We start from the raw sequence: 26965 nt of genomic DNA on the forward strand, positions 1-26965 counted from the left end.
TGCCATATGTAAGCTCATCCAGAGTCTTTCCAAACATCGATTGTAGATATAGGATCTGTGGGGGTATTTCTTTTCTTTTCTCACACACCTCCTCTCTCCCCCCACCTCCCAGCCTATCCACCCCTGGAGGCCATTCGACTTTCATGCTGTGGCTGAGACACAAAACCCAGGCCCTCTCAAATCTCAGGGGTGAATGACTGATGTCTTATCCATTAACACTTCTCTCACGCTTGAAAAAATAAAGGAAAATAATAGGACCTATCTCAGAGCGAAGAGAAAGATTGAAGGTGATAGAACACAGTCTTATTTTTCACTTATACCTCAGATCAGTTAGACTGAAAGATAGATTCAATTTTCTTGTCATAGAGGAAATATATATTCTCTTTCTGTGTGGGTGAGTGACTCCCAAGACTGGAAAGCCACAGGCTTATTATCGCCATTAAAGTCACAATGACACGCCAGGCTTCCTCTGTTCTCCAAAGGTGCCTGCATCTTCATATTTTGGATGAATCCCAAGTCACTTGCTTCTGGTTTTGCTCTCATTTTATGCTCAACATGGAGCCCTGAGCTCACATCTTTCTCCAAGATCCTGCTTTCCACCACTGAGGCTTCTTTCCCTCTATTACGTATGCATGCCTCTGTGTGTATGTGTGTGTGTGTGTGTTTGGTAATTTGCCTTGCTATATGTGTCCCCATCTGTCTCAGCCTAGCCAGCTGTAGTGACAAACACCTCCTACCTGCATTCCCCATCCTCCAGCCTCTGTGTCCCAAAGACTTCGCTCTTGCCCCCTTCCGGTACTGCCCCTGAACTGCAGCCTTCCCTCTGCCATCTTGGTTTTGTGTTGCTGTCGTTGTTGGGCTGGAGCTTTGTAATAAACCTTAGGTAGTTTGGCTGGAGCCCTGTAAACTTGCTTGGCCCTGATTCCCCTCTCCCTGAGAATTGGGCTCTCTCTCTTTCCCTTGCCCAGTGGCTGAGGTCTTTTTAACCTGCAGGTGGTGGCACCTAAGGCCTGACTACAAGTAACACTCTTGCACCCTTCCTCTTCCCACCACCAAGGCTGGATGCTATGCCATCCAGAGGGACCAGAGTTTGTCCTGCTACTGGATATTGGGGCCTTCCCTGCTGGGTCCCCTCTAGGGACTAAGTCTAGCCATAGCCTTATCCATCCTAGCTTACTCCTCTCTCACTCCTGTCCTACTGCAGAGGTCCCAGCACACCTTAGGATGAGACCACAAGGTGTGTCCTCCTTCTGGGCCTTCTCCCAGTCCCTGTCACTTTCCCTCCATCTTCTTGCTACTCTGGCATTAGCTCTAATTAGACAAGGTTGATATAGGAGAAATCCTTAGGTGAGTACATAGGTCTGTTGAATAGGGTAAGGGCATGCTAGATGTAGTTGGGAGGGAACTGGCGAAGATGTAATGAGTTGGTTTCCCTTCTCTCTGGGAGTTCTGCTGTGGAAGTTAGGGTGATTCTGGGGCTGGCCATGTGGAAGGTCAGCTGGGAGTGCTTATGATGGGCTTAAGGTTCAAAGACAGAAGAGGGAAAATAGTTCTTATGCAATCTCCACTTATTGGTACTGTCAGTTGACTATTCACTCTTTCTTTTTAGGTATTACTTTCAATAGTATTTCTGCATATCAAGGAGCCCTGGTATAAAGATTGATCCCACCTACATATTGTGCCTATAAAGAGGCAGTGTCTGCAACATCCTGGTCAGAAAGTGAATCTAGTAAAGAAAGCTGGTTAAAAATGCCCAGGAATGATCAGAGCTGAAGAACGATCTGTGTGTGTGCATGTGCATGTGCGTGCATGTCTGTGTGTGCATGCATAAGGGGTGGGAAGCTAGTGGGTGGCCCAATGGATGCCATATGTCCCTCGAACGACTGGCTGTAGTAGCATAGCAGCAGCTCATGTCTCCATCATTATTAGTTCTTTAGGGCAGAGTCTTTGGCATTTACTTAATGCTAGGACTATAAATGAAATTTTAGGTACCGTAAAAGCGTAGTACCAACAAAAATCTGCCACACCTCTTTGAAATACCATCCGAAAGTATAAAAACCACATGAATTCAGACAGGGAGTAAGCCAGTCATAAAACAGGAAGTATACTGCAAGGTATTTTAAAATATATTAGGTTTCAAGTTTAAGAGTAATCGGGGGAAAATGAAGTTGTCGTTGATGTTTCATGACAGAGGCCTTTCAAGGAAGGGCTACTTGCACACTTACTTGTAGCCAGAAATTCTGGACTTTCTGACTATAGTCTCACCCTTCAGCTAACTTCCAGAATGCCCATAGCTTATACCAGTGTCAGTGACACAAGCTGATTTCACTGTCAGGATCTATATGGTATTTTCCCCAGTGGAATTGTCTTTTCTGTCTCTTTTGAGGACAAAGACTCCATTTTAGTATCATCATTACCCCCAAAGCACATAATAGGTTTCTCAGACATATTTATGGGGAGATTGCCTTTCTCATAGGCAATGTGCCTGAGAGGACTCATCCCTGGTCAAGCTTGAAAAGACCTATGTAAGTAGAATCCTAATGTGGGAGACTTACTTTCTGGTGAGACTATATACATTCTCGCTAGGAATGTTAATTACTGGTAGAGATTATGGGGTGGTCACAGCCCTTGGGAGCCAGGCTTTGACTGGGTAGTGATTCAAACATGGCTAAGAGATGCTAGGAGGGATTTATTACCCTCTCCTCTTGGCAGGGGTGAGTTAGGAATCTATTCTTGCCCTGGGCCTCCATTATCTGCTGATGGGGTGCTGTGGATTTCAGCAGTCTGAGTTCCTACCTGTCCTACGGAGGCAGCAGAAAATATAACACTGACCCAGGAGTACTGCTTGACTCCTTCTGCTTCCCGACTTCTTTCTTAATCCTAATGGGTGGCTCAAGTCATGTCTAGAGAGCATCATCACCATGCTTCTCAGGCTCAAAAACCAAAAAAAAAAAAAAAAAAAAAAAAAAGGAAAACCCTGTTTATTTGCTTACACAACCCTTAGCACCGTGCCCTGTGAATCAGACCTGGTATTTGGCTATTGATTAAGATGAGACCTACCCTAACCTACGCAGAGCGGCCAAACCCCAAGACCGGCCTGGCATTAACCTGCTTTACTGCTGGCTCGTGTCTGGTGGGAGTAAGGGTCCAAGGATTGGATTTGAAGCCAGAGCTGTACTGAGCTGTATGTAGGACAACGAGCCGTCTCTGCAAACCTCTCATCTTATGAGAGTTACGTGCCAGCCAAAGGAGAATTGGGGAATCTGGGTAAATCCCACCTACTTCCCCGGGCTGTCTAGGAAGGATACTGATGCTTCGTTGAGGAATTTATAATTTATTTCCCATGGCAACCAGGCAGCAGGGATAATTTAGCATATGAATAATAACTTAAAAACATTAAACAAATTTTAGATGGTTTCAACTTTCTTCCTAATTGGATTTCTTCCCCCCCAAACCAGGGTTGTTTATATAGAAGAAACTCATTCTACCTTTTCCTTCTAACTCTTTTGTGCTGTGTAATGCTAGTGCCTGATTAGTGGCCAGTAGAGGCCATTTGAGGTCAAGACAGAGCCCAAAGCAGGGTTTCTCAGCCTCGGCACTACTGATATTCTTAGCGGCGGGGCCGTCCTGTGCTGTCTGCAAGGTATTTAGGAGCATCTCTGGATTCTACGCACCGCTTCTCCAGTTGTGATAATGAGTAGGGGTGGGATGAGAATCACTGGCCTAGAGGATCCACCAGAATGATTGATGAGTCTCCCCAGTCACCTTCTTTCCCTCCCTTGCTTCCTTCCAGATTGTATGGTGCCATTATTACCTACTGTGGTTGAGTCAAGTGAATCATGTGGCATCTCTGAGGGAATTTATGGAGTAGTCTGACCAGAGGTCATGGAAAGAGAATGGGATTTGGAGTCAGAAAACCCAAAGTCAAGACCCCATTAAAGTGATAGAGTAAATGGGAAATGCATCTCTCCTGATCTCAACTTCCCTTCTCCAAGCGTTCTTGGTATAGGAGGAATCTAGGAATCTGACAGCATCTATTGGGGGAACTGAAGTTTTCCACCCCCAATGGCTCAGAGAGACATTCTTGGCCCAAGTGGTTGTCCTTTGTGTGTTCAAGGATGGAGTCAAGTTCTCTGGTGACCGTGTTACTATTTCTAAGGGTCACGGTCAAAGCTGCGGAAACAGGAGGAATATGCTTTCCTTGTGAGAGGCTGGACAGTGTTTTGTTTGGATGATAATGATACTTGTGGTGCACTTGGTAACTAAGGAGGAAAGATGACTTCAGTCTTATTGGTGGGAAGCCTAGCCAATGGTATTTACTGTTGTCCTCCTGGTGAAGGGACCAGGGCCCTTCGAGAGCTGGTTAAAGGGAACCTGCTCTTTTCATGTGTGAGGTGGTGTGGAGCTTCCTGAGGGACGTTAGGTGGGTTGGGGGGTTGGCTTGAGCAGGGACTGCGGGGTGGGAAGAGAAGAGGAGATTGGAGAAGTATAGAGAAGTTATTAATGCAAGGAAAAGCGCTCCACCTCCATCGCTTAAGGTGGGCACTGAGGAAGGAATTACAGGTTTTTTCCCTTTGAATTGCTTGTTGGACTCATTAGAAACTTCTTGGAGCTCCAGAACACCCTAGCAGGGTGTTGTTCTAGGCACTGCATAACCTAGGCTAAGGAGGAGGTCAGGCTAAGTAGGAGGCTATGGCAATACCAGGGAAGGGGCCAGGGAGGGTGTTGTTGATATGGAGCTGAGGGGAGGGTACCCAGGCCTCACATTGCAGATGCCTGTCAGAGAGGGCTGAGGCCAGCACTCTATCCCTCTTGCCTGCTTCCCTGCTTAATTTTTCTAGTCACACCTAACATCCTCTGACATAGTCTTACTGGAATACAAGCCTATGTTGGCAGGGGTGTTTCATTATTGTGTTCACTGATGATTATGCAGCGCCTAGAACAACACCTGGCACATAATACATATTTTTTGAAAGGACCAATCTCCCTCCCAAGCACACACACACACACACACACACACACAGCCCTACTACACCCAGATTACATATACGATAAGCTATGCAACATTTGGCAAACCACTTGCCTCTCCCAGTCTTAGGCTTTTCATTTAAAAAATGGAATTAATGAAAACATCATTAATCGGATTAACAGGATTGTTTTAGGATCAGCATGGCAGCCCTCCGTGATGTGAATTACTATTACTATTACTTTTACAATGTGCATAAAGCATCTGGAATGCTAGAGATGCTATTGTAAGTTTCTGGAGATCTTTCAAGCATTTCAGAGCCAAGGGCGCCAACAGAGAGTAGAAGCAGGAAGCAAGCCTGTTGGAGGATGTGTCCTGTAGAAGAATTCCGGCCACCAGGGGGCACTCACCATTGAGGTTTGGAGAAATCCCCTTTGACTTGAGCTTCATCTGCTCATTCTAGATACTACTTTTCTTTAAAGGAGTTTCCTGATTTAGACTCTTACTCTTCAATTTGTCCTAATTCGACATTAAAAATTTCTGCCCTTTCTGACTTTGGATCTGGTTCTAACCATCTTTGGATACTGACCATTTAGATCCATACCTCAGGGCTCTTGCCTTCACCAGTTCTAACCTATGCACTGTGGTGGCATTTTGGGTGTATTTCTATATGGTTTGAACTACATATACTTGAATTATGTATAACTGACATTGTTAAAGAGTAAAAGTATCTTCAAACTAATACCGAGAGGATAATATCTGTCGTGCAAATTATCCCAGAGAAACCTTCCATCTGGTAAGCCGTATAAAATAACATGGCTGCCATTGGGCAGGTGGGAATTTAGATACTTCAGAGTCTGCATGATACTGGAGTATAATTTCTCCGGAGTGGTCATTTCTGGGACTGGGTCAACTTTCCTGTTGGTGAAAGAAACAGAAAATATCTTAGTCGATGGGATAAATGCATACACATACATGATCCCCTGCCCCATATACACAGTGTAGTAGTTACTGTTGCTATTTGCAAAATATGTTAGGCTTCCTGACCCTCTTGTGATTAGATGCGCCATGTGACTGACCTAGCCTATCAGTTGTGAGCAGAAGTGATGTGTGTCATGTTTGGTGATATGAGAGCTTCTAGAATGCTCTTTGCCATGAATCTGGGCAAGGTTCTATATAGGAGCTGCTTCATTAATCTGAGACCTGGAATAGAGGCCTGGCGATCACCATGGGTGCCATACAGTCCCAGGTGATCCCTGGGCCACAAGGTAGGATGAATAGATGTTTGCTGCTTTATGCTACCAAGAGTTGAGGGTGTTTGTTCCTGCAGTATGACCTTACCTACCCTGACCACTAGCCTGATATACACAGTGTATCTAGCCTGATACATTCAGATGAAAAAAATCAAAGGAGTCTGGTATTATGTATTATTTGTTTGACACTTTGAGATCTGTAACTTTGTCTCTAAAAGTTTCACATACATCACAGTTAGGAAAATACAACTTTCCTGAGAAATAAAATCATATTATGTATCCATATTTCATCCCTCTTTTCTACATTGAATTTGAATTTACCCACTTTAAGGAATACATCAAGTATGAGTTAAGATACTAACCTGCATTAACCTAGGAAGAGATTGTAGAATTCTCTAAGATTTCCATCTACCCTTTAAACTGCCTTTTATTAACCTAAATGGAATAAGAAGTTGGGTCTTATTTTGGGTCCTTAAAATTCCAAATTTACATAATGATCCTATAGTGGGTTGAATAGTTCCCCTTAGAATGTGACCTTATTTGGAAATAAGGGTTTTGCAAATGTAAAGATGAGGGCATATTGGATTAGAGACAGCCCTAAATCCAAAAACAAGTGTCCTTACAAGAAGAGGAGGTGTTATTACACAGACACACAAGCAGAAAGGAAAGCCATGTGAAGCTGGAAGCAGAGACTGGAATATGTTTCCACAAACCAAGGAATTCTGAGGATTTCCAAGAGCGCTTCCTACCTCCCCAGAAGCATAAAAGAGAAGAAAGCGTTTTCCCCTAGACCCCTCAGAAAAAGCATAGCCCTGCTGACACTTTGATTTTGGACTTCGAGCCTCCAGAACTGAGAGTTGTTTGAAGTCATCCAGTTTGTGGTGTTTTGTGATGGCAGCTTTCAGGAGCTTAACAGAGATTCCAAACCAGAAGTAAGTCTCTTACTCACAGGCTGGACCCAAGGCACAAATGACATAGAAGGAAGGGACAGAAAGAAGCCCCCAGGGATATCCACTATTATCACTTTGTATTTTTAATTTAATTTTTCTTTTTTTAAGATTTAATTTCTGCATAATCTCTACTCCCAACAGAGGGCTCAAACTTAGGACACTGAAATCAAGAGTCACACACTCTACCTACTGAAACAGCCAGGTGCCCCTCCACCGTTACCACTTTTGAGGGAGATCCTAAATGGAAAGTGATGCCACCATTTTGGAGGGCATTTTTCAAAACATATCAACATTTGGGGCACCTGGGTGGCTCAGTCAGCTAAGTGTCTGACTCTTGATTTCAGCTCAGGTCATGATCTCAGGATCATGAGACTTACCCTGCATTGGGTTCCACACTGGGTGTGGAGCCAGTTTAAGATTCTTTCTCCCCCTTGTGCCCTCCCCCTCACTCTCTCTCTAAAAAAAGGTATCAACATTTAAAGTTGGCTTAACTTTTTTTTTAAGATTTTATTTATTTATTCATAAGAGACACAGAGAGAGGCAGAGACACAAGCAGAGGGAGAAGCGGGTTCCATGCAGGGAGCCCGATGTGGGACTCGATCCCATGTCTCCAGGATCACGCCCAGGGCCAAAGGCAGGTGCCCAGCCCAACCTCTGAGCCACCCAGGGATCCCAAAGTTGGCTTAATTTTTGACCTTGAAATTTATAGTAACATCTCCACAAATGTGCAAAGACATACACACAAATATTGCAACGTTGTGTGAAATAGTGTAAAGTTAGAAAAGGCCCAGATGCCTGGTTGCATAAATTATAATACATCCATAGGTAGACTATTATACAGACACTAAAAAGAAAAAAGTAATTAGATACAGGTGATTGTTAAACAACATTCTGAAATACCTGAATGTCACTGAATTGTTCGCTTTAAAATGGTTAGTTTTACATTATGTAAATTTCACCTCAAAAAAATAAAAAAATGTAAAAATAATGAAGTCATCTGTATGTATTATCATGGAAAAGACTGCTAAAAAGTATTGTTGATTGCAAAGAATAAATTACAGAGCAGTAAGCATGCTATTATTTCATTCCAATGAATATTAATTAGTCTGTAAATTAGAATTTGCATAGAGAAAATCTGGATGCAAATACATTTAACTGTCTCCATTGGTTAGCTTGCAGCAGGTTGGTGCTGGGGGGGGCTGGGGGTGGGGGGGTGGTAGGGAGTGATTATGGGGAAACTCATTTCCTACACCCTGGATTATTTGAACTTTTCACAACAGATGTCATTTTGTAATCAGAAAAATAATAAAAATAAATCAGACTCTTATATTATTTTTATTCTCCCTCAAGTAAAGAGGGGAAAAACCCAGACTCCACCTAAGCTTTAATGGGAGGAGCAGAAGGCATTGCAATTTTATGGCATTTGTCCCCCACCAATTTCACTTAGTCAAATAAAATCACTTTCTAAATTGCTGCTATGCAGAGGTGACAGGCTGATCACGGATGCAAAGATCACTTTGGCTAATTTGTGACAAGCAAAATGTACCCATACAGAGGAAATGCAGAACAAGTCTGATGCTAGGGGTTGCCAGTAAGGTGTGAGCTGTGGGGACTGTACGTGCTTCTACACCATGTAATGGGTTGCTTAGAACTCCCCACCCTGCCCGGAAAAAAGAAAAAGAAAAAAAGAAAAGAAAGATGTTCTATTTTGCAAAACGCCAGCATATAGAACAAAATACTAAATTCCTGTTTTTTATTCCCTTGGGAAAAATTATACTACTTTATGGGTAAAAATCTCTCATGAGGATACGAGAATAGGTTGCCTACCTACTGAGGGCAGAAGGCTGGGCAGGGGCTTTAGCTTGACTTGTGTATGTGCAGACGTGCTAGAGGGATCCCAGTTTGTGAAGAGGATTCAGGCTGCCTTGTGGGTTTGCTCAGCCCAGGAGGACCCACCCACAGGAAGCAGGTTTGATATTCACTGTGTGTGTGTGTATGCGTGTGTGTGCGTGTGTGTGCGTGTGCAGTGTGGCAGCAGGGGTGAAATGAGGCAAGCTGGGTGACTATAACCCATCTTCCATCTTCGGTAAGGCTAATACATACTGCTTATTAACTTTTGCCTTGGCACTTCAGGGTTTTTTTTTTCTTTTTTTTTTTCCTGCTGATACACTACTGTGTTGGCACAAAGCAATTATGCTGAGCTATGGCTCTCTCATCACATAAAGCCAAGATGAGTTAAGATGGAGAAAAGTCTCCCAAACTCCCTATTTAATGATTATTTTTTTGGCTAGAGAAACAACCCCGATGATAACCAACATTCTGAGCTAATTTGTGCTTTTGCGGGAGCACCCCATAACCCAAATGGCTAGCATAAGCCAAATGGCTAATTACTAGGGGAAAACAAAATGGAAGCTTGGCATCGCTGGCGGAACATTTTTTAGTCACCTTTGCTCCATCATGTACGCCTACATAATTAACACGTGTGCATTGTCAATTAAATCTTTTAATGTGCATAGCAAAATGAACTGATTCTTTAAAAAAAATTTTTTTCTTTTTAAAGTTAGCTCTAGGCCCAACGTGGGGCCTGAACTCATGACCTCAAGATCAAGAGTTGCATGTTCTGCTGATTAAGCTAGACAGACGCCCCCAAATTGACTGATTCTTAGTTCAGGCAAGGGCATTGGGTCTAAGCAATAGGTGGTGGGTCACCCCTTCTGGGGGCCATAGAAGGTGCCTCTGATTCTGTCCCTGGGAAATGGTCAATGCCATTTTGATCTGTGTACTCCCCCTCCTCTGGTGGTTTTTGAGGAGACTTAGCACTAGTATTTTAGAGGCCCAGAGTCCCAGGGGTTTTGGGAAACATCTCCTACCCCTTCTCTGACATCTGCCAAAGGTTGAACGGGCTGAGCTGAAGCATCTAAGCCTTTTCAACCCACGTGTCAGGTCCACCTTGCCAGCCCAGGTTTGCCTGGGTACCCCAGGACCCTACATCCCTCCTCATACACTGGCAAGCTCACGCCAGTCACTCAGACGGAGAGGTGAGGGGTTAGGAGTGCTGAGTGTACAGAGAGAAAGCCTGGGGGATGTGGTGCTTGCACCTGGGAAAATGATGAGAGAGCACTGGCGCTCTGGGCTGTGTTCTCACAGGTCAGGAACACGTGGCGGGCAAAAGACAAAGAGCCTCACCCCCTTGGGTGGCTCAGAGCCTGTCCTTGCCCTAATGAATTGTGTCTGATTGTGAAAATAAGCTTCATGACCCAGGTGCAGGGCTGGCTGTGATCATTTCATTATCCTGGCAACTAGTCCAGCCAGATTTCACCTGGCGGATGCCGGAGAGCTGTGCCCCCTCTTAAGGAAGAAGGCAAACAGCCTCTGGGGAAGATACTTCCCAGAACCAGAGCTCAAGCCCAGAGATGAATCTTGACTGAGGGCTCAGACCTCACGCACAGCTAGCATTTGAGCTCTCCCAGCAGCCGGGCACTACAGGTGGCCCTTACCTTCAGCCAGCCAGCTGTAATCACATGGCTGACCCCACCCCCCACCCCCGCCCCGAAGAGGCATCTTGACATGGGCTGGGAAGGAGCTGGGGCCTCACTGGGCCCACATTACCCCATGGATGGAGATCCTGGGTCCCTGAAAGTGGGGGTGACTTGGAACATGGTGGCCAGTTGGAAACCTCCTTATCCTTCCCTTGATCACCACTGCCTCCACTGAGGAGGCTGGGAGAAAGAACTCCTCTGGGCATCCTCTTCCCTGCTGGTTTTTCTACCATTTGGTTGGATGGAATGGATTGTTTCTTGCCACTGCAGGCTCCTTGGGGCCTGTCACCTATCAGCACGTTGACTTGTTTCCTCTTATGTGGTGCCAATCGGCTGCCCTAGGTGACATGGGAAGCATTGACGTTGCAGGGAAAAGACACTTGGGGTGCTGGGGCCCACGGACAACCCATGTAGGGCAGTCCTGGCTCTTTCCATGAGGTGAAAAATGTACAATGAACTATTATTAGGTCCACGAGGTAAAAATGGAACCATGTCAATATATATGCAGCTAGTATTAGATGTTTTTATAATTCTATCTCATTTCTGGCAATTGCAATGTTCTTCTCAGGGATGTCATATTGGGGGGGTGGGGTGGAGGAAGGGTTTATGATTTGAGTCCTTTAAGACCATTCCCATTTGCCAAGCCGCCCCTGCTACTCAAGGTTCTGCTGCCGGAGCTCACTCACATTTGCCCCATTTCCAGGCATTTTTTTCTCCTTCTATATCACGGGCATTCCATAGCTTTCAAGGGCAATGTTAGGAAAAGCCAGGGGAAGCTGGGTTAGCTTTGGCCAAACTGAGTAGAGCCACAGGGGAAAGCTGTGTTTGTCTACGTTACCTTTCTTCTTAAATTCCAGACACTGAAAGCTATCTTCCAATCATGACCTTCATTCACTTACCACGTATTTATTGAGTAACTGCATGAGTTTAGAGAATTGAGAAAGAAGCACATAGCTGCATTATTTCAGTAAATGCTAGCCTCATCATAAAAAAGGGAAAGAAAAAAAGTCAAGCAAATATCCCCAAACTTGTTCCAGGACAGACTTATTATGCAACTCGTTGCTGGCTTGAGCTTTTTATGAAATCTCTTTGCTCATTTTGGGTTGTCTACTCCACCTTGACGTTCTGGCAGATGGGGAGGCATAGTCGCCATCTGTCTTTATTTTTCTAACCCCACCACAGGACATTGCAAAGTGGGCACTGCAGGGACATCCCACACTGCCAACCCCATTCTTTCACCCAAATGCCTGCTGCGTCTCTGCCCAGATCCCTGGTGGGGTGTGTGTGTGTGTGTGTGTGAGGCTGGCACAGGTCTCTGATGCCTGCCTGCCCTTTGGCTCCTTGAAAAGGAAAAGCAGGACCGGACTGGAAGGGCCTCTGAGCAAGCACGTTCTGCTGGAAAAGTACAATTTGGGGGTTAGGGCTCTTGGAGTCAAAGCCTCTTTCTGCAGGTGTTCTGTACTCACTATCACAGTTTGCTCCCTGTCCCCTCCCAGGGAACATGATCCAGAGGCTGGAGGGGCACTGACTGATGTCCATAGGTTGGTTCTGCTTTGTGATGGGGCTGGGGCTGAAGCTCAGTGCTTCTCCTTCCATAAGCTCCTTGCAGTCAGGCCCTGTGGCCTCTTTGCCTGTCCCAGAGCCTGGCACCGCATTTGGCACCTCACAGGTAGTCAATACATACTTTTTAAAAAAAAGTCATTGTTTAAAAGAAAGCAAATAAGGCAGGTGTGGCCTATGGAAAGAGCACATGACTTCGTCAGAGAACCTGGTCTGCCTCTCAACCTTGCTACTCATAGGGTATAAGTGAATTCCTTAACCTTGCCAAACCTGTTTCTCCATCTATAAAATAGGGACAATCATGCTCTCCTCTTAAGGCTGCTGTGGGGATGAGATGATCTAGGATGTGGCTCTTGGTTCATGGAGAGCTTGGGCGGGGGAGTGTTTGCTATTTACCAGAGAGTTCCATGTGGCTCATCACAGAAGTTGGGATTTGGGTCCCCACTGTGGGGCCTTGGGAGCCTTGGGGTTCTGGGGAGAGTGGTAATCCAGCCCAGGGGGTGCCAAGGCAAGGTCTGGCACACTGGCATCTCTGCACATAGCAGGGTGTCTCCTGGCCTGAACTCACTTCACTGATTAGATGAGAGTTCAGGAGCTCTCCTACTCCATGGAGGTGTTGGTGAGGGCAAACACACTTTAGTAATATTGAACTGGGTTTCTAGCACAGGCTTAGAAAACTTGGTGAGTGAAAGCAAAGGGCGGGCAGTGAATAGGATGACCTACTTCTAGTATCACTTGGATTGGAGGTGAGCTCTGCCATTAATCAATTTATCAGGCAAGTCACGTAATCCCTCTTGGCTTTACTTTTCTGTTTTCTAAAATGGTGGGTGGGTGGCTACTGGGGAGTTGTTCTAGATCTGATCTCACCTTTTTTTTTTTTTTTCTTTTCCTTTTGGCCACAATCACAGGACAGATGGCATTCACATGTGCAGCATATTCTTAGGGGTACACACAATTTTTGAGAAACCTTCCAAAATGTTGTGGGAGACTCAGGCATTCAACATTTTGAAATCACTACCGATATTAGCAGTTTAGCAAAACTGCTTTCTTACTATGGGCCATGGGCATAAATGGGATCGGCCGCACATTATATGCAGTTTGTTTGCGAATGCTCTGAGTCTATGCCGTCTCTACCACATGAGTACCCACATCAGAATGTGAGTGAGGAAGCTATTCTTATGGGGTAGCTGTGATTTGTCCTTATTTTACTTAAAAAGCCGTGATATTCAGTGTTGGATTCTTGACTAGTAGCAGCATGTATCTTGTGATACAATTGATAACTTGTATCATGACATGCCCATTTGTTGTTAATTGGAGCAGAGAATTAATGGATCAGATATTTTTTTTAAAGGGTCTTTCAGCTTTATGGGTTGGTTCTATCGATTTCACATATGTCTAGGACTTGCTCAGACAGAGAAATTCCACTCAACAGCAGGCTACTGTAACACAGTGGAGTGGAGAAGAGAAGAGGGGGGACCCAAGAATTTTCAAAATCTTCTTTCTCCATAACTCACCTGCTGCAGACATCATTTCCAATCATGGCGTATATGACGATGGCTGGATGGTCCAACAGTTGGTTCCTAGACAAACTGAGAAGCCAGAGATAGAATCTGAATGGCAAACACTCAGAAATTGAACTTTGTCACAGCCTGGGCCTGTGATAGGATCTTTGTATGGCCCCCCCTTATGGTAGCTTTTTGCTATTTTTCTTTTATTCTAGGATCAGCCTTCCCATTTCCCCCTTCTGTATAATCTGTAAATTACTTTTCCATTAGGGAGAGGCCACATAGGTGCATAGAATTGGAAAGAGCGGATTAAAATCTCTAGGAGGCGCACATGATGCCATCTTCTTAGGATTTTTCATTGTGTTTGTCCTCAAGTGTTATTGGAGTACTCCTGTCCAAATTTGTAGGACATCCTGATGACTGTGCTCCTGTATTGTACTTTCAAAATTCCAGGGTTTCCCAAGTTTCCCTTCTGGACACCCAGGGCCTTCCTTCTGAATTTGAAGCTCAAAATGAGCACATAAAATAAGAAGATGAGATTTTTTTTTTTTGCCTTTTTTCAGCTACTTTGGCTAGACTTAAGTTTGACCCTCTTTGTATGCATTTTTATGATTCTTCTTTAAGGACATATGCAAGTTAATCACTTTCTATGTCCACTGGCTCAAGAAGTGATAATGTCCCAGTATTTGGGAGTGACTAGCAAGGTACTAGTGCTCAGTACAAGTGATCACAGGGTGACAGCAGAGGGCTTTCATTCTTTTTTCACAATGAGGAACCCAATCTAAAAACAACTTTGTGTGTCCCTCTTTCACTTACCTTTCTATAAACTTCTTCAGGTTTTGGGAAGATGCACCTGCATAATTAAAATTAAGAAAATAATTAAAGTTAGTGAGTTCAATTCAACACCATCAGTGTGATAGTCTGATTCACTGAAATCATGAAGAAACATCAGAGGTCATCCCCACCATCACGCGCACGGGAGTGACTTTATCCTGGAGCTCTCCTTGAGGAGTTTTCTGTTTACTTGGAATTATACAAACATAATCCTCAATTCTTTGGATTTATGGGTGTCAAGATATTTCCTAAGCACGAATGAGTGAACTTTCTAGTAGATGCAAGAAAATGATATATCACCAAAGAGAAACTACCTCAAAGATTAAGGAATTAGATGAGGCATGAGAAGAAATAAAAAGGATTCTTTGAGAACTACCCATCTCCCTAGAAAGCCCCATTTAATCACTTACTAGCATCCCTGCTCACTCCTAAAGCTCCTCCTGGCTGGCTGGCCTGTGCAAGGTTCAGATTGTACAGGGGATATATTTCAACTCCTATAATGACATGAATGACCATCCTTCCCCTACCCCTGCTACCACCTGTAATGTATCTCTTACATAAAGCTCGTATCCATTGAATACTCATTTTGTTGTGGACACTCTGTTAGGCACTTGTATTATTAGTCCGTGTAGGCCTTGGCATAGCTGTGTGAGGTAGGGACAGTCATATTCCCACTTTCTAGATGAGGAAACTGAGGCTTACTTAAGTGACTTGCCTAAAGCCACACAGGTAATAATATGGAGAACTGCAATCCAAGCCCAGTCCCTTCAGTGTGTAATACTGAGTTCTGGCTTCGCTCCTCTGGGCTGGGAGTCTAGAAAGAGTGAGCCCAAAGAGGTTTACTGCTAGTTCATTCCTCGGAGGTTGGTCTGCAGTAACAGGTGAGTAATCATCAGGTGGGTGGTACAACTCACAGGAAAAGACACATTCTCCTGTAATTTTCAGCCTTAGGAGTTGAGGGGCAGGTGCATTTGGTGACAGAGTCAGCAAGTGTTCTTAAGGATCCACATGGGAAAAGGGGGGCATGCATAGCTGCGAAGGCCATGATGGCCCCCACCCCCCCTGAAGGAGTGTGGCCTGCCGTGACCACCTGTTCTTCACACACCACTAGACTCCAACTCTAGGGGCAGCGCTGATGTTCTCTTGATTGATTCAGGAACCTCAGTATGTTAAACAAATGTTGCTTTATATCCTAGTTTCCTGTGGTAAAATATACAACACATAAACTTTTTTTTGAGCATACGATTAAGTGGCATTAGGTACTTTCACATTGTTATGCGACCATCTGCTCTATCCATCTCCAGAACTCTTCCATCATTGCAAATTGAAGCCCTGTACTCCTTACAGAATAACCAGGGGCCTATATGTGGGATCATATAATTTTTGTCTTTTTGTGCCTGGCTTATTTCATTTAGTGTTTGCAGTTCATCCATTTGTAGCATGTGTCACAATGTCCACTCTTTTAAAGGATAATAGTTTTCCGTCATATGGAGATACGCTTCCTGTTTGTCCATTCATCTACTGATAGGCAGTTGGTTTGCTTCTACCTTTTGGCTATTGTGAATAATGCTGCTATGAACACTGGTTGGACAAGTGTCTGTGTAGGTCCCTCCTTTCAATTCTTTTAGGTATATACCTACTTGAAATCGCTGGACCATAGGGTAGTGCTATGTTTAATTTTGGGGGGAACCACCACACTATTTTTACTTCCTTTATGTAGTGAGGCAGGGTATGTTCAATATTCACCCAAACATAGACATTAAGGGCAGTCAGTTCATCTCAGCACACGTAGGTTAGATTGCTCCCTATTTTTCTCAAGAGGGAGGAGAAGAAGGACAGCCTGTGCCTGCTGACATACCCTCTGGTGGCTCCTCATCTTATCTGGACCTTTCATTCAGTTCTAGCACCATGACTCTCAACTTCCCATTTTCAGCCGGAAAACAATCAAGAGGTGTTTAATTCTCACTCTTTGATTTTTCTCTTAATGAGAAATGAAAACTAACGAAAGCCCAAGACATGAGTGGGGAAAAAAAACTTAAAGGACCAGGTCAGGCCAGTAATTTTCCTCATTATCCAGAGTCCAGCTGGGAATTTGAGGTGCAGAGCACCCACAGAGCCTGAGGAAAATGAAAATGAGAATCTGTCATGGCTTGCCCCATAGGCAGCCTCCTCCCCTGCCCACACCACCTGCATCCCTTTGCTGCGCAGGACAAGGATGGCAGGTCAACCTCAACTGGATGTGGTGAGTTTAGAAACAATAATCACAAACAACCACTCAGGGAGAGAGGACATGCCTACTCTTCTTTACCCAAATGCTAATCTTTTTTTTTTTCCTGGTGAATATTTATTATATAAGTACAGAATTCTCTGTGCTCTAGAGTTGTTGAGCCTTGCACAATTTACATTTCCTTTTGGGAATCTTAGTTTGATGAGATTATGTAATTAGCTTAGGTAATTCCCACATCACTTTCTCTTCTTAATTCCCCTTTCCTATTGCTCTGCTATTCCATTGAAGCCCCAGCAACATTTGCTGTCTCTCTCCCTCCCAAGCTCTGTTGTCTTTCTCCTCCTGGATACAGGCTTCTTCTCAGCTGCTGATTTTGCCGCTGCCATTTGTAGAGAATACTGAAGCAGCTGGTTCTGGAAGATGTGAGCAGGAAGCAAAGGCAGCTCCTAACTTGTGGGATTTGGCAAAACAAGGGGAGCATTTGAAGAACTGTCACTACCCTTGAGAGGTCCCTCGTCTGGTCTCTATGATGAAAGTTCAGAGAAATGGAAAAGGCAAGACTATGAAGGAGGGGAATTTGACTTAATTCATCGAGGTGGTCCAAGAGAGAATCTACCTGTCTCCAGTGAGGGAAAGAAGGGGGTGTTCTTTGGCCAACCAAGTCTGAATTCTGGTTCATTTAGTGCCTTTTAAATGAGGAATAGTGCATTGCAAGAAGAGAAGAAGGGTTTCACATACTCTCAGCATTGGTGGTCCTTCTACACATAAATTCCAGCTTACATTTCCACTGCCAGATTAGTGTTGGCCACGCCAGCAAGTGCTTCATATCCTGGGCATTCAAATCAACTGGTAAGACACTTTCAGTGGTCTAGTAAATGAGCTTGTAACTCTTTGCTCCTGGCCCAGAAGACATGTGCTCCGTCTCAAATTCTTCACGGAAAAAGACAAGGTATACCTAAATCTAGGTCTTCATAAATTAATGCACCACTATGATAACACTTATGGATACTCACTCTGGGCCAGGCATTGCAATAGACACTGGGGACACATCAGCAAATAGAAAAGACCATGGTTCCTGTTCTTGTGAAGCTTATAGCCACGAAACAGATAATGTACATAAAGTGTTAGGATCCCAAGAAGCCCTGAAGGAGTCATATTAAACTTCCTACTGAAAGAAAAGTAGGTGTTCTCTTTCTTGAAGTTCTAAAACAGGAACCTGCTAATTAGTTTCCAGCATAATACCTGATTTTTTTTGCATACGACTCAGAAAGAAATCTCTAGTTGAATGCCATCTTGGTTAGGACTGTAGGGCAGGGGCAGATCTAGGTTTCAAGGTCTGAAGTTTATATATCTTGGGGGATTCTCTTTAAGGAAAACGATGTAAAACACAACAATGAGACCTGACATAAAGGGAAGCCAAATTGGAAAGAGACAAGCGTCTTAAGCACCTGTGGTTAGATATCTTAAGTTGGTAAATTTTACAAACTCATGCAGCCCTTCAGCCACAGCCTTTTGGTGCTCCTTGGTGGTCATGTGTGAAGTCTTGGAGCGTCAGCACAGGGTGGGACCTCCAGGAGCACGTGGTCAGTCAACCTACTTTACAGATGAGGCCCAGAGACAGAAAGAGACTAGGTCAAGGTCCTACAGCTACTAAGCAATAATCCACCTCAGATGCCAGTTGAACAATAGACATTAGTAATGACTGAAATAGATCAAGTAGCCTTGAGTCTAGGTCAGGAGGTATCAGAGAACAACAAAATGCTAATTTCACTGCTAGTTTGGTGGTACTCCTGGTCTTGGTTTTCTTCTTCAATCAACCTGCTGCTATTTACTTTCCACAGTTCTCCAGCACATGTCCCATACTTTGTGGCCAGGTGTCCTAGCTGTATTCCCATGGGGAGAGACTGAGTGTCCTTACTCTATTGTACCTCCACCAGCAACCTAAAAAACATTATAGAGAGTGTAAAATGTTGTCACACATGGACCTAAAGTAAATTTAATAATGGTTTTTAAACTTCCATCAGGGTTTAAGTACCGCAGATTTGGCTCGTATTTTTATAATTGAGGAAGCATTTTGAAGAGTACAGCTTGTATAAATCCAGTTTAAAAAAATCAGCCATAAGAAATTTAAATTCCTTCTTTTCTCTAAAAGTGTTTGTAATACGTAGAAACATGCAGACTAATACGTTGACCTTGAGCTCAAAATAGTAGGCACTTAATAACTGTTTGTTGTGACAGTTTCTGATGGTGTTTCTACTACTGAAAATGCTTTCAAATTCACAAGCGTGGCTCTGAATTTCTGTGACAAACTAGATAAACGATTTCCCAGAATGTATATTTTTAAAAAAATGTAACAGCCTTCCCAGCATGGTGCTCACCTGCCTCCTGGTCTCAAAACTTGACAGAGCTTCACAAACATCCTTCAGCCATGCTGAACTTCTCTCCTTCTCTTTCTCAAAGATATTTTGCCCTTGGAGCCTCTTTGCACTGAGTCACCATCTCCCTCTGCTTTTTGGATTCCTTTTTTTTTTTTTTCCTGCAGGGCGCACTGCTCAAATGTACCTCCTCTGGGAAGTTTTCTTGTCCTTCTCCAGACAGAGGTAAATGCCTCTCACCTCCAGGGACCTCAACCTACCTCTGTTTTTGTGTCATTTTATCAGAACCATAGTTGTTTCCTTATTTGTCTCTCTTTTCCATTTCGTTATGATCTCCTTGAAGGCAGGGACTTTGTCTTTTCATCTTTCTATTTCTAGCAGCTATTACAATATCGGAGAAGAAACAGAGGGAGTGGTGAGGGCAAAATCAAGGGGGAAGACGAGGAGGAGGGAAGTAAAAGAGAAGACCAGAGGTAAAAGGCACATCCCAGCAAGATTTGGAGTTGATAAAAAACCCAGCAAGTTCATATAAGCTATCAACACGAGTAGCAGTGAACTTTCCCCACAATGTCCTTTATCTTAGGCCCTAAACAAAAGGGATCTATTGAAAGGGGACCCCTTAGGACTTCAGGAACCCTTGCCATTGACAATGACATAAAGTAGTCTAAGATATTTGGTTCTGAACTTGCCTTCTGTAGGTGTGCAGATTCAAGAGGTACAGGATGGAAATCTTGATCTAATAGAAGAATTGAAAGCTCATACTTTTCACATTATAATCATTGTCAGGTGCTCTACTTTAAACTGGATGAGTTGCATGGAACAAGGAGAAGCCAGGAAGGGCTGCATAGATAAATCTTAAGAAATAGCTCCACTTGGATCAGAATGTCTCCATTGTTTAATGATTCTTTGAGACTGAAAGCCTTGAAAGTATTAAAAAAAAGGGGGGGGGGAATCAATCCCCCTAAAAAAAGGAGGGAAATGTGTCTCTCTATATGAAATGTGTCAAGTTGAAATGTTTTTCTTTCAAAAGTTTCTATATCAAACGTTGTATCTTGGAGATACATTTAGTCCTTAGTAGAATTAGCAAGTTTTGATACCTGCAGGCATTAAGCCTATCTGCATTTATCTTTGAGATCAAGCATCTCAAAAATTAACTTTAAAATCTGGCATTGCGGCTGTGAGCACACTGGATCACAGCTCCCAAATAGAAATGTCCTAGTTGTTTTGTTATAAATAATTTCTGTCATCTTCTCTCAACATTTTGGGTTGAGACCAAAAGTTTGACCCAGTAGTTGGGTTCACTAAATACTTTCCTGAGGGCCTACTTCCACAGCCAAGGTAATTGCATTGCTTCTCTCCAGTACTCTGTGGCTTTTAAGAAATTGTGTCAAAATTTTTCATTTTGAAATGATTTTCAGAAAGTTGCAATAATTGACAAAGTTTGAAATAATTTACAAAGAGTTGCAAAAATAGAACAAAGGACCGGCACCTTCCCTTTACCCAAATTCCCTAAATGGGAACATCTCTCACAATCATAGTATCTCGATCAAAATCAGGAACTTCACATTGGTACAAGGCTATTGTCTCATCCGTAAACCTATTCAGATTTCACTGACGGTCCCACTAGTGGGTCAGCCCAGCTCAGACCCAGCACTTTCTGGGACAGTCCTACTCGGGATCACATATTGCATTCAATCTTATGTCAGTTCAGTCTCCTTCAGTCTGGACTAGTTCCTCAGTGTTTTTTGACCTTGACACTTTTGAAGGGTACTGACTATTTTATAGAGTACCCTTCAATTTGGGTTTGTCTTATGTTTCCTCCTGATTAAATTCAGGTTATACATTTTTGTTAAGAACACAATAGCAGATGCTCAGTTAGCTAGTTAAAGGTACAACATCTATTTTGTTTGAGAATAGAGATCAGGAGGCTAGGAGGTGGTGGTAATAAAAATGACAAGGTCTCATAGATGTAACTGAATTCAGTGAAGCCTGGATTGATACTCATTTATGGTATGGTTCTTCATCCTTCTTATACCTTTTTTCTTGCCTATCCCTTTCTGAGAGGACCCCTTTTGAGAAAGAGGGAAGGCTGGCACAGAATGCTGGGTCAGGGTATCTAATTCTGATTTTCTCTAATTCTGATTACTTCTAATACTGGGTTGAGATATCCAATTCTGATTACCTACCTCTCCAGGGCAGGTGTTGGTTGTTCTGGACAGTGAAGTGAAGATAGTACAGATGTAGTACAGATGGTGGCCTTAGAGAGAATCTGGAAGGGGGAAAGCATGGTGTGGTTGGGAGCGGAGACAGACGGGCTCTGGCATGGCTGGAATGAGACAGACCCAGGCTTAAGCTCTACCACTGACCAGCTAATGGACCGTTAATAACCAAAGTTATTAAACTTCTCCATGCCCCAGTTTCCTCACCTGTAAAATAGGGTTGCTTGTGGATTAAATAGGGATAGAATACGTAAAGTACTTAGCATAGTGTCTGGGTGAGAGGTTACTTTTATGAATCCTGAATATTTGTGTCCCTCCAACATTTGTGTATTGAAATCTAATCCCCATTCTGAAGGTCTTTGGCGGTGGGGCCTTTGAGAGGAAATTAGGCCCGAAGGATGGAGCTCTCTTGAGTAGATCTGGTGCCCTTAAGAAGAGGCAGAGAGCTAATGTGCTTTCTTTCTGCCACATCCTGAGAAGGTACAACAAGAAGTTGGCAGTTTGCAACCCGGGAGAGGGCTCTCACCCCGAACCTGACCCTGCTGGCACGCTGATCTTGGACTTCCAGCCTCTAAAACTGTGAAAAATGAATTTCTGCTGTTTATAAGCCACTCATTCTATGAACACCCCCCCCATTAAAGCTATCTGAACTAAGTTGGCAGGCAGTACCTATTATTAGCCAAAATCTATAAGATTAATAATAGCACCGACAATCTCACACAACTCTGCAGCTGCATCCACCCATCCTGTTAATGGATGCTCCTGGAGACTCGTGCCTTGACCAATGGTCCTTGACAGTATTCCTGGGTAGAATTCATGATTAGCTGCCAAGAGCCTGAGAGGACATCACTGTGTTCCTTCCTGGCATGGAGGAAGGCCTGAATCATGATGTTTCTGTGCTCAGGGCAAGCTCCTATGACAGTTCTTTTGCTTGTTGAGGAAGCAGACTCCTTTCTGGCACATCTCTATGAGCCCAACAGCAGGATCGATGGTTCCCTCATGTACATTCTCACTAGAGTGGACATGAGTGGACATGAGGGAACCATCTTCAGAGGCACCTTCTCTCCTTCTGCTTCTCAGCCAGGGCCTGGTCATCTTGCAGGAGCTTTCCCCCACTTTTGCACCTCTGACTTGTGCATTGAAATCCTAGTTCTACTTTTACTTGAACTTGAACAGTTCCTGGAACAGTTTGTTTTACACATAGGGAAACTGAGGCTCAGAACAGAGAGGGACGCACTGAGGCTATGGAGGCAGCCAGTGAGAGGTCAGGGCTTCAATGTGGTCACGTATGCCTTAATGTTTAGTCTTTTTATTATGCTCTGTGCCCATTAGAGAGACTGGTGCCCAGAAATATCATCAGAAATAATGAAGGCATGGAGATGAATTTGGTGCTCACCTCTTTCCCAACTTTTTTCTAGAGAGCGGCAGGAATGTATTGTACTGCGGTACACGAATAAGGTGATTTTCTTTGCTGGTAATCTCGTGGGGTTCATCTCAGAGCAGTGATGTGTAGAAGCAGCAGTTGAACAGCCATCAAGAGGGAGCCTGGGCTGAGCTCATAGGCCCCAAGGACTCACAGCTCCCTGCTCTCCTCTCCTACCTTCTCGACTCCCTTGGCTTCTGCTCAGAGCCCCCCTCCTCCATCTGCCCAAGAAATTCTTCCTTCACTCCTTCGCTCCTCCTACCCTCTCCTCCCGCTTAGCCTATGGAATATAAATTTCATATGCTGCCCTGAATTTTGACCCTTCTCTCTAGTTTCTCCAGCCTGCCAGATTCTCTCCCATTCTCCAGATGGTTTATCATAAACGTAAAGAAGGGGACCAGCAAGACGTTCTTGGAGTGGGGGGCCGTGGGGAGAAGTTGGGGTTTAAACTCAAATCGGGTTTGCAGCAAAGGGATTGAGGTGGGGTTGAGTAGGTGAGGCTGGACCTCAAGCACTTTGGCCACGTGTTAAAATTTTCCACGTTTCTTATCTATGCACTTCCGGGGAGTCCCCTGCTTGCACTCCTGGTGAGTGGGTGAGTCCACGGGGGTGCGGAGAGGGGTGGCCTCACACCGCATGGGAGATGGGGCCTGGAAAAAAAGATTCCTGTAAGTAAGCACTTTTGGCTTTCTGTAAACAAAACAACCCAGAAATAGGTGTTTACACTAGGGTTTTGCTAAAACCTGCAAAAACAAAATGAGGAAGGCTGCCGGTGAAAAGGACATTCCAAGCTAGTGAAGTCTCCTTTGGAAGCTGGAGATGCTACATGAGGCCCATAAGTGGGTCAGTCAGCGTAGCCTCGTCTGCAGGCTGTGCGCTGTGGGCCACGGGGGCCCCAGGGCTGGGGTTTGTTTGCCTTTTCAAGCAGATGAGTCTTGTTTGTTTTGGAATTGGATGACTCATGAATTTTTCTTTCCTTAAAAATACCTATTGACTACCCCTTTAACATTTGTTTTCTTCTACCCTTTATTTTAAAGATGAAGTGTCCTCTTGCCCGTGGTGGTTTTTGCCCACTGTGGAGGTATTCAGGTTGGCAAAGGGTTACTGTGTGTGCTTTTCTTCTCTTCAAAGGCTGAATGTAACCCTTGAAAGTTATTTGGGCTCAAAAGAGAGTGTGTCTGGTTGACAGGTCCCTACTATGTGTGGCAGAGGCTGAGCTCAGTGCTGAGAGTACAGATATTGCCCCCCCCACCCCCCTGCCGGGGGCTTGTGCTCTGTCACACCAGAAAGTCAGACTTGAAGCAAGAAACTCAGCTAAACCAAGGAAAGGGTGACAACAGAGACCGCAACAAAGGGTTTGTGCGATGAGGCGGGAGGTTGGTTCTGCTGGACGTGTGAACGAGGGGCAAAAAGGTCAGGCTAGGACCTGAATGAATAAAGGTCTGATTAAAAGGGCTGAATAAAAGCTAGCATTCATTGAATCTTCACTGGGCATGAGGCTCTGAGGCCCTGAGACCCTGAGGCCCAATGCCAAGGCCCCCCAAAGTGGGACATGTAGCATGGGCTTGGGAGGTGGTTTGGGGGTCCTTGTATGCCTCATCAGACTCCCAGCTGGATATTGACTGGTACCCACACTTACAGGTCTTGCCTCTCAGAGGTGATCATCTTTGAAATCCCTCATCTATTTCTCTTCCTTGTAGTAGCACGTTCTAGAGCTCCCAGCTCAACCAGTCAAGGCTTGTTCTCCAGTCTCTCCCACTCCACAGCTTCCATCCCTTGCCTGATGCATCCTCAGGCATCCTCAGCTGCTCCACCCTCAGATCTCACTCCCCTTCACCCCAATCCTCCTCCAGCCTTGCAAGGGGAGCTCTAGCCTGCTGCCCAGGCTGTACCCATGATTAATTCCCATTCCTCAGGGCTCCCTCGCAGTTTGCCTATTTCTCCCCTGGCCCCAGCCCCAGCTCCCCTTAGCCAAGCTCAGGCCTGCTGCTTATCAGGCTCCATCACTTCCCACTCCTATACCAAGCTCACCTTTTTCTTCCCACAGAGAGCCCTCTTCTTCTTCCAGATTCTCCAGGTCCAGCTGACTGCCCCTCACCCATTCCCATCACCTTCCTGCCCAGGTCTGGAGGCCCAACCCTAAGGGGGGCATTTAAAGAGGGCATACCCCCTTTTTCTATCCTTTCCCTCTGGGAGCAACAGGCCTTCCCATCATGGACATGTGTCTTTTAAATGTATTTTATGTTTTCAAATCTACTTGTTTGGTTAAAGAAACACTTTACATTGAAAAAGTAACTGATTTTTTTAAATATTGAGGAAACAACAGGACAGGTGGTAAGTGGAGTCAGCAATGATGATGGACATTGAGCAAGCACTGCATTTTTCCCATTCAACCTTCTAATAGCTCTGTGAAGTTCAGGTATGGCCTGTTATTATTCCGGCTGTGCGAAGTGGGCCCCATCTGGGGTTTGTGATGAATTCCACAACGTCATGTGATGTGGTTTAAAAATTGGTTTTCCTGGAGAAGGGGCAAATTTAATGAGGCAGGGTTTGTTCTCTGAACCCCATCATCAGACTGACCTTGGGTGCAGCCTTTCTCCCAGCAAAAGAGGGTGAAGGCGGCCCACTGGAGCTAGCTTGTTGTCTAGGCAACCCAGAATGATATCCCAGGTCACCTTTGGCAGTTGTGTTCATCGAAACATGACCCCCATTTTATAGATGCAGAGAAAGGAAACAATTTGCCCATGTTGCACACCAGTTCTAGGGCCTGAATTCAAAACCAGGCTACTAGTTTACACGGCAAGGAAAGGAGATTTTATGAAGTAACAAGAAGGGAAAATTTCTGTGGTCTGTTCTCTGGGCCTTGCTTTGCACATCTCCAAGAAGTGGGGTGACATTTTGTGAGGTGTTCTGATGCTTTCTGCTACACTACACTGGCCCCTCTACCCCAGGGCTGTTGGGGCAGGCTGGAAGCTGTAGGAGCCACTGCGAACAATCTCCTTTGGTGACTGTAATGATTTAGCAGGAGGCTTGCTGGGCCTAACCCCCATGCTGGAGAATCAGAATCCAAATTAAAGATTTTACATTTTAAAATGCTTTATAATCACTGGTAGCCACTGGATCACTGGTTCACAGTAGAAGGATCTATAGACGTTTTCCAGATCTTGTACGTAAACATCAAGACGAAAATAAGAGCTGTTCCTTTAATTCTTACTATACAATTTTTAAGAAAGTCTTTAATATTCTATTCAACTCTTTCTTCTCTTTCTCCCTTCTCTCTCTCCCTCCACCTGCCCCTCTCTCACTGGTACTGAAACCTAAGTGTAGCCATAAATATGCAAGGCATAGAAGGCTGACTTTTCCTATATCCAATAAAAACCGTAGGGAATAATTGAAATAACTTGGCACGGCTAGTCAGGTTATAGGCTGCATAATATTAAAAGAAAACCCGTAGTGAGGAAAAGCAACAGCAAATAGGAAGAAGGGCTGGAAATAAAACCAGAACATTAAATAATGAGTAATTATGAGAAACTAAAACAACAACAGCAGCAGCTGCAATAAAAACCCTCTTAGGATTACATCCTTAGAAAAAGAGTCAAAAAGCATCTTCAAAGAAGTCGTCCTAGACAAAGTGTACATTCTAGGTATTTCTAAGAATTGCAAATTTAAAGAAGAGGGAGGAAATAATCCACCCCCCCCCTTACACTCCGCCATCTATTCATTAGACATGAGCCCGACAGAAGGCGCAGGTTTTCATCCCATTTTGACATGCATGTTTTTTTCATGATTAGGCTTCCCTCCCATCTCTTTCTTCCCGTTTTATCTCCACGATCTAAATTTTAAAGGAATGCTGTCAAGACAGCGTACCACGAAGGGGAGAAACGTCTACTACAAATTGTACTTTGTACTTTTTCGAATATCTTACGTTGGTGTTTTTGATTTTACAAAAGATCTCTGTATTCATTGTGGGTAGCAAGCAAAGTTGGGTTGACGTGTCTGTGGTCTTGTGAGGCAGGGAAATGCTGTGTCCTAGGCACAGGGGAAGAGTAGCCTATGGCCCGCGTTTCTCGTAGAATCCTTTTTTTTTTTTTAAGGATCTTATTTATTTATTCAT

General features: G+C 44.3%; 1 protein-coding gene across 2 annotated transcripts in view; it reads right to left on the reverse strand.

Annotated features, from left to right (window-relative positions):
• Positions 1–26965, reverse strand: part of AOAH (acyloxyacyl hydrolase) — a 158052-nt gene that overhangs the window by 17528 nt on the left and 113559 nt on the right. For both annotated transcript variants that reach the window (XM_025464638.3, XM_025464639.3), the window contains exons 15-17: positions 14590–14626; positions 13783–13857; positions 5712–5884 (exon numbers count right to left, since the gene is read on the reverse strand). In XM_025464638.3, coding sequence (XP_025320423.3) covers positions 5712–5884; positions 13783–13857; positions 14590–14626 — 285 coding nt within the window. The remainder of the gene's footprint in view (positions 1–5711; positions 5885–13782; positions 13858–14589; positions 14627–26965) is intronic.

This window comes from Canis lupus, chromosome 14 (assembly GCF_003254725.2).
Source record: "Canis lupus dingo isolate Sandy chromosome 14, ASM325472v2, whole genome shotgun sequence".
NCBI lineage: Eukaryota > Metazoa > Chordata > Mammalia > Carnivora > Canidae > Canis > Canis lupus.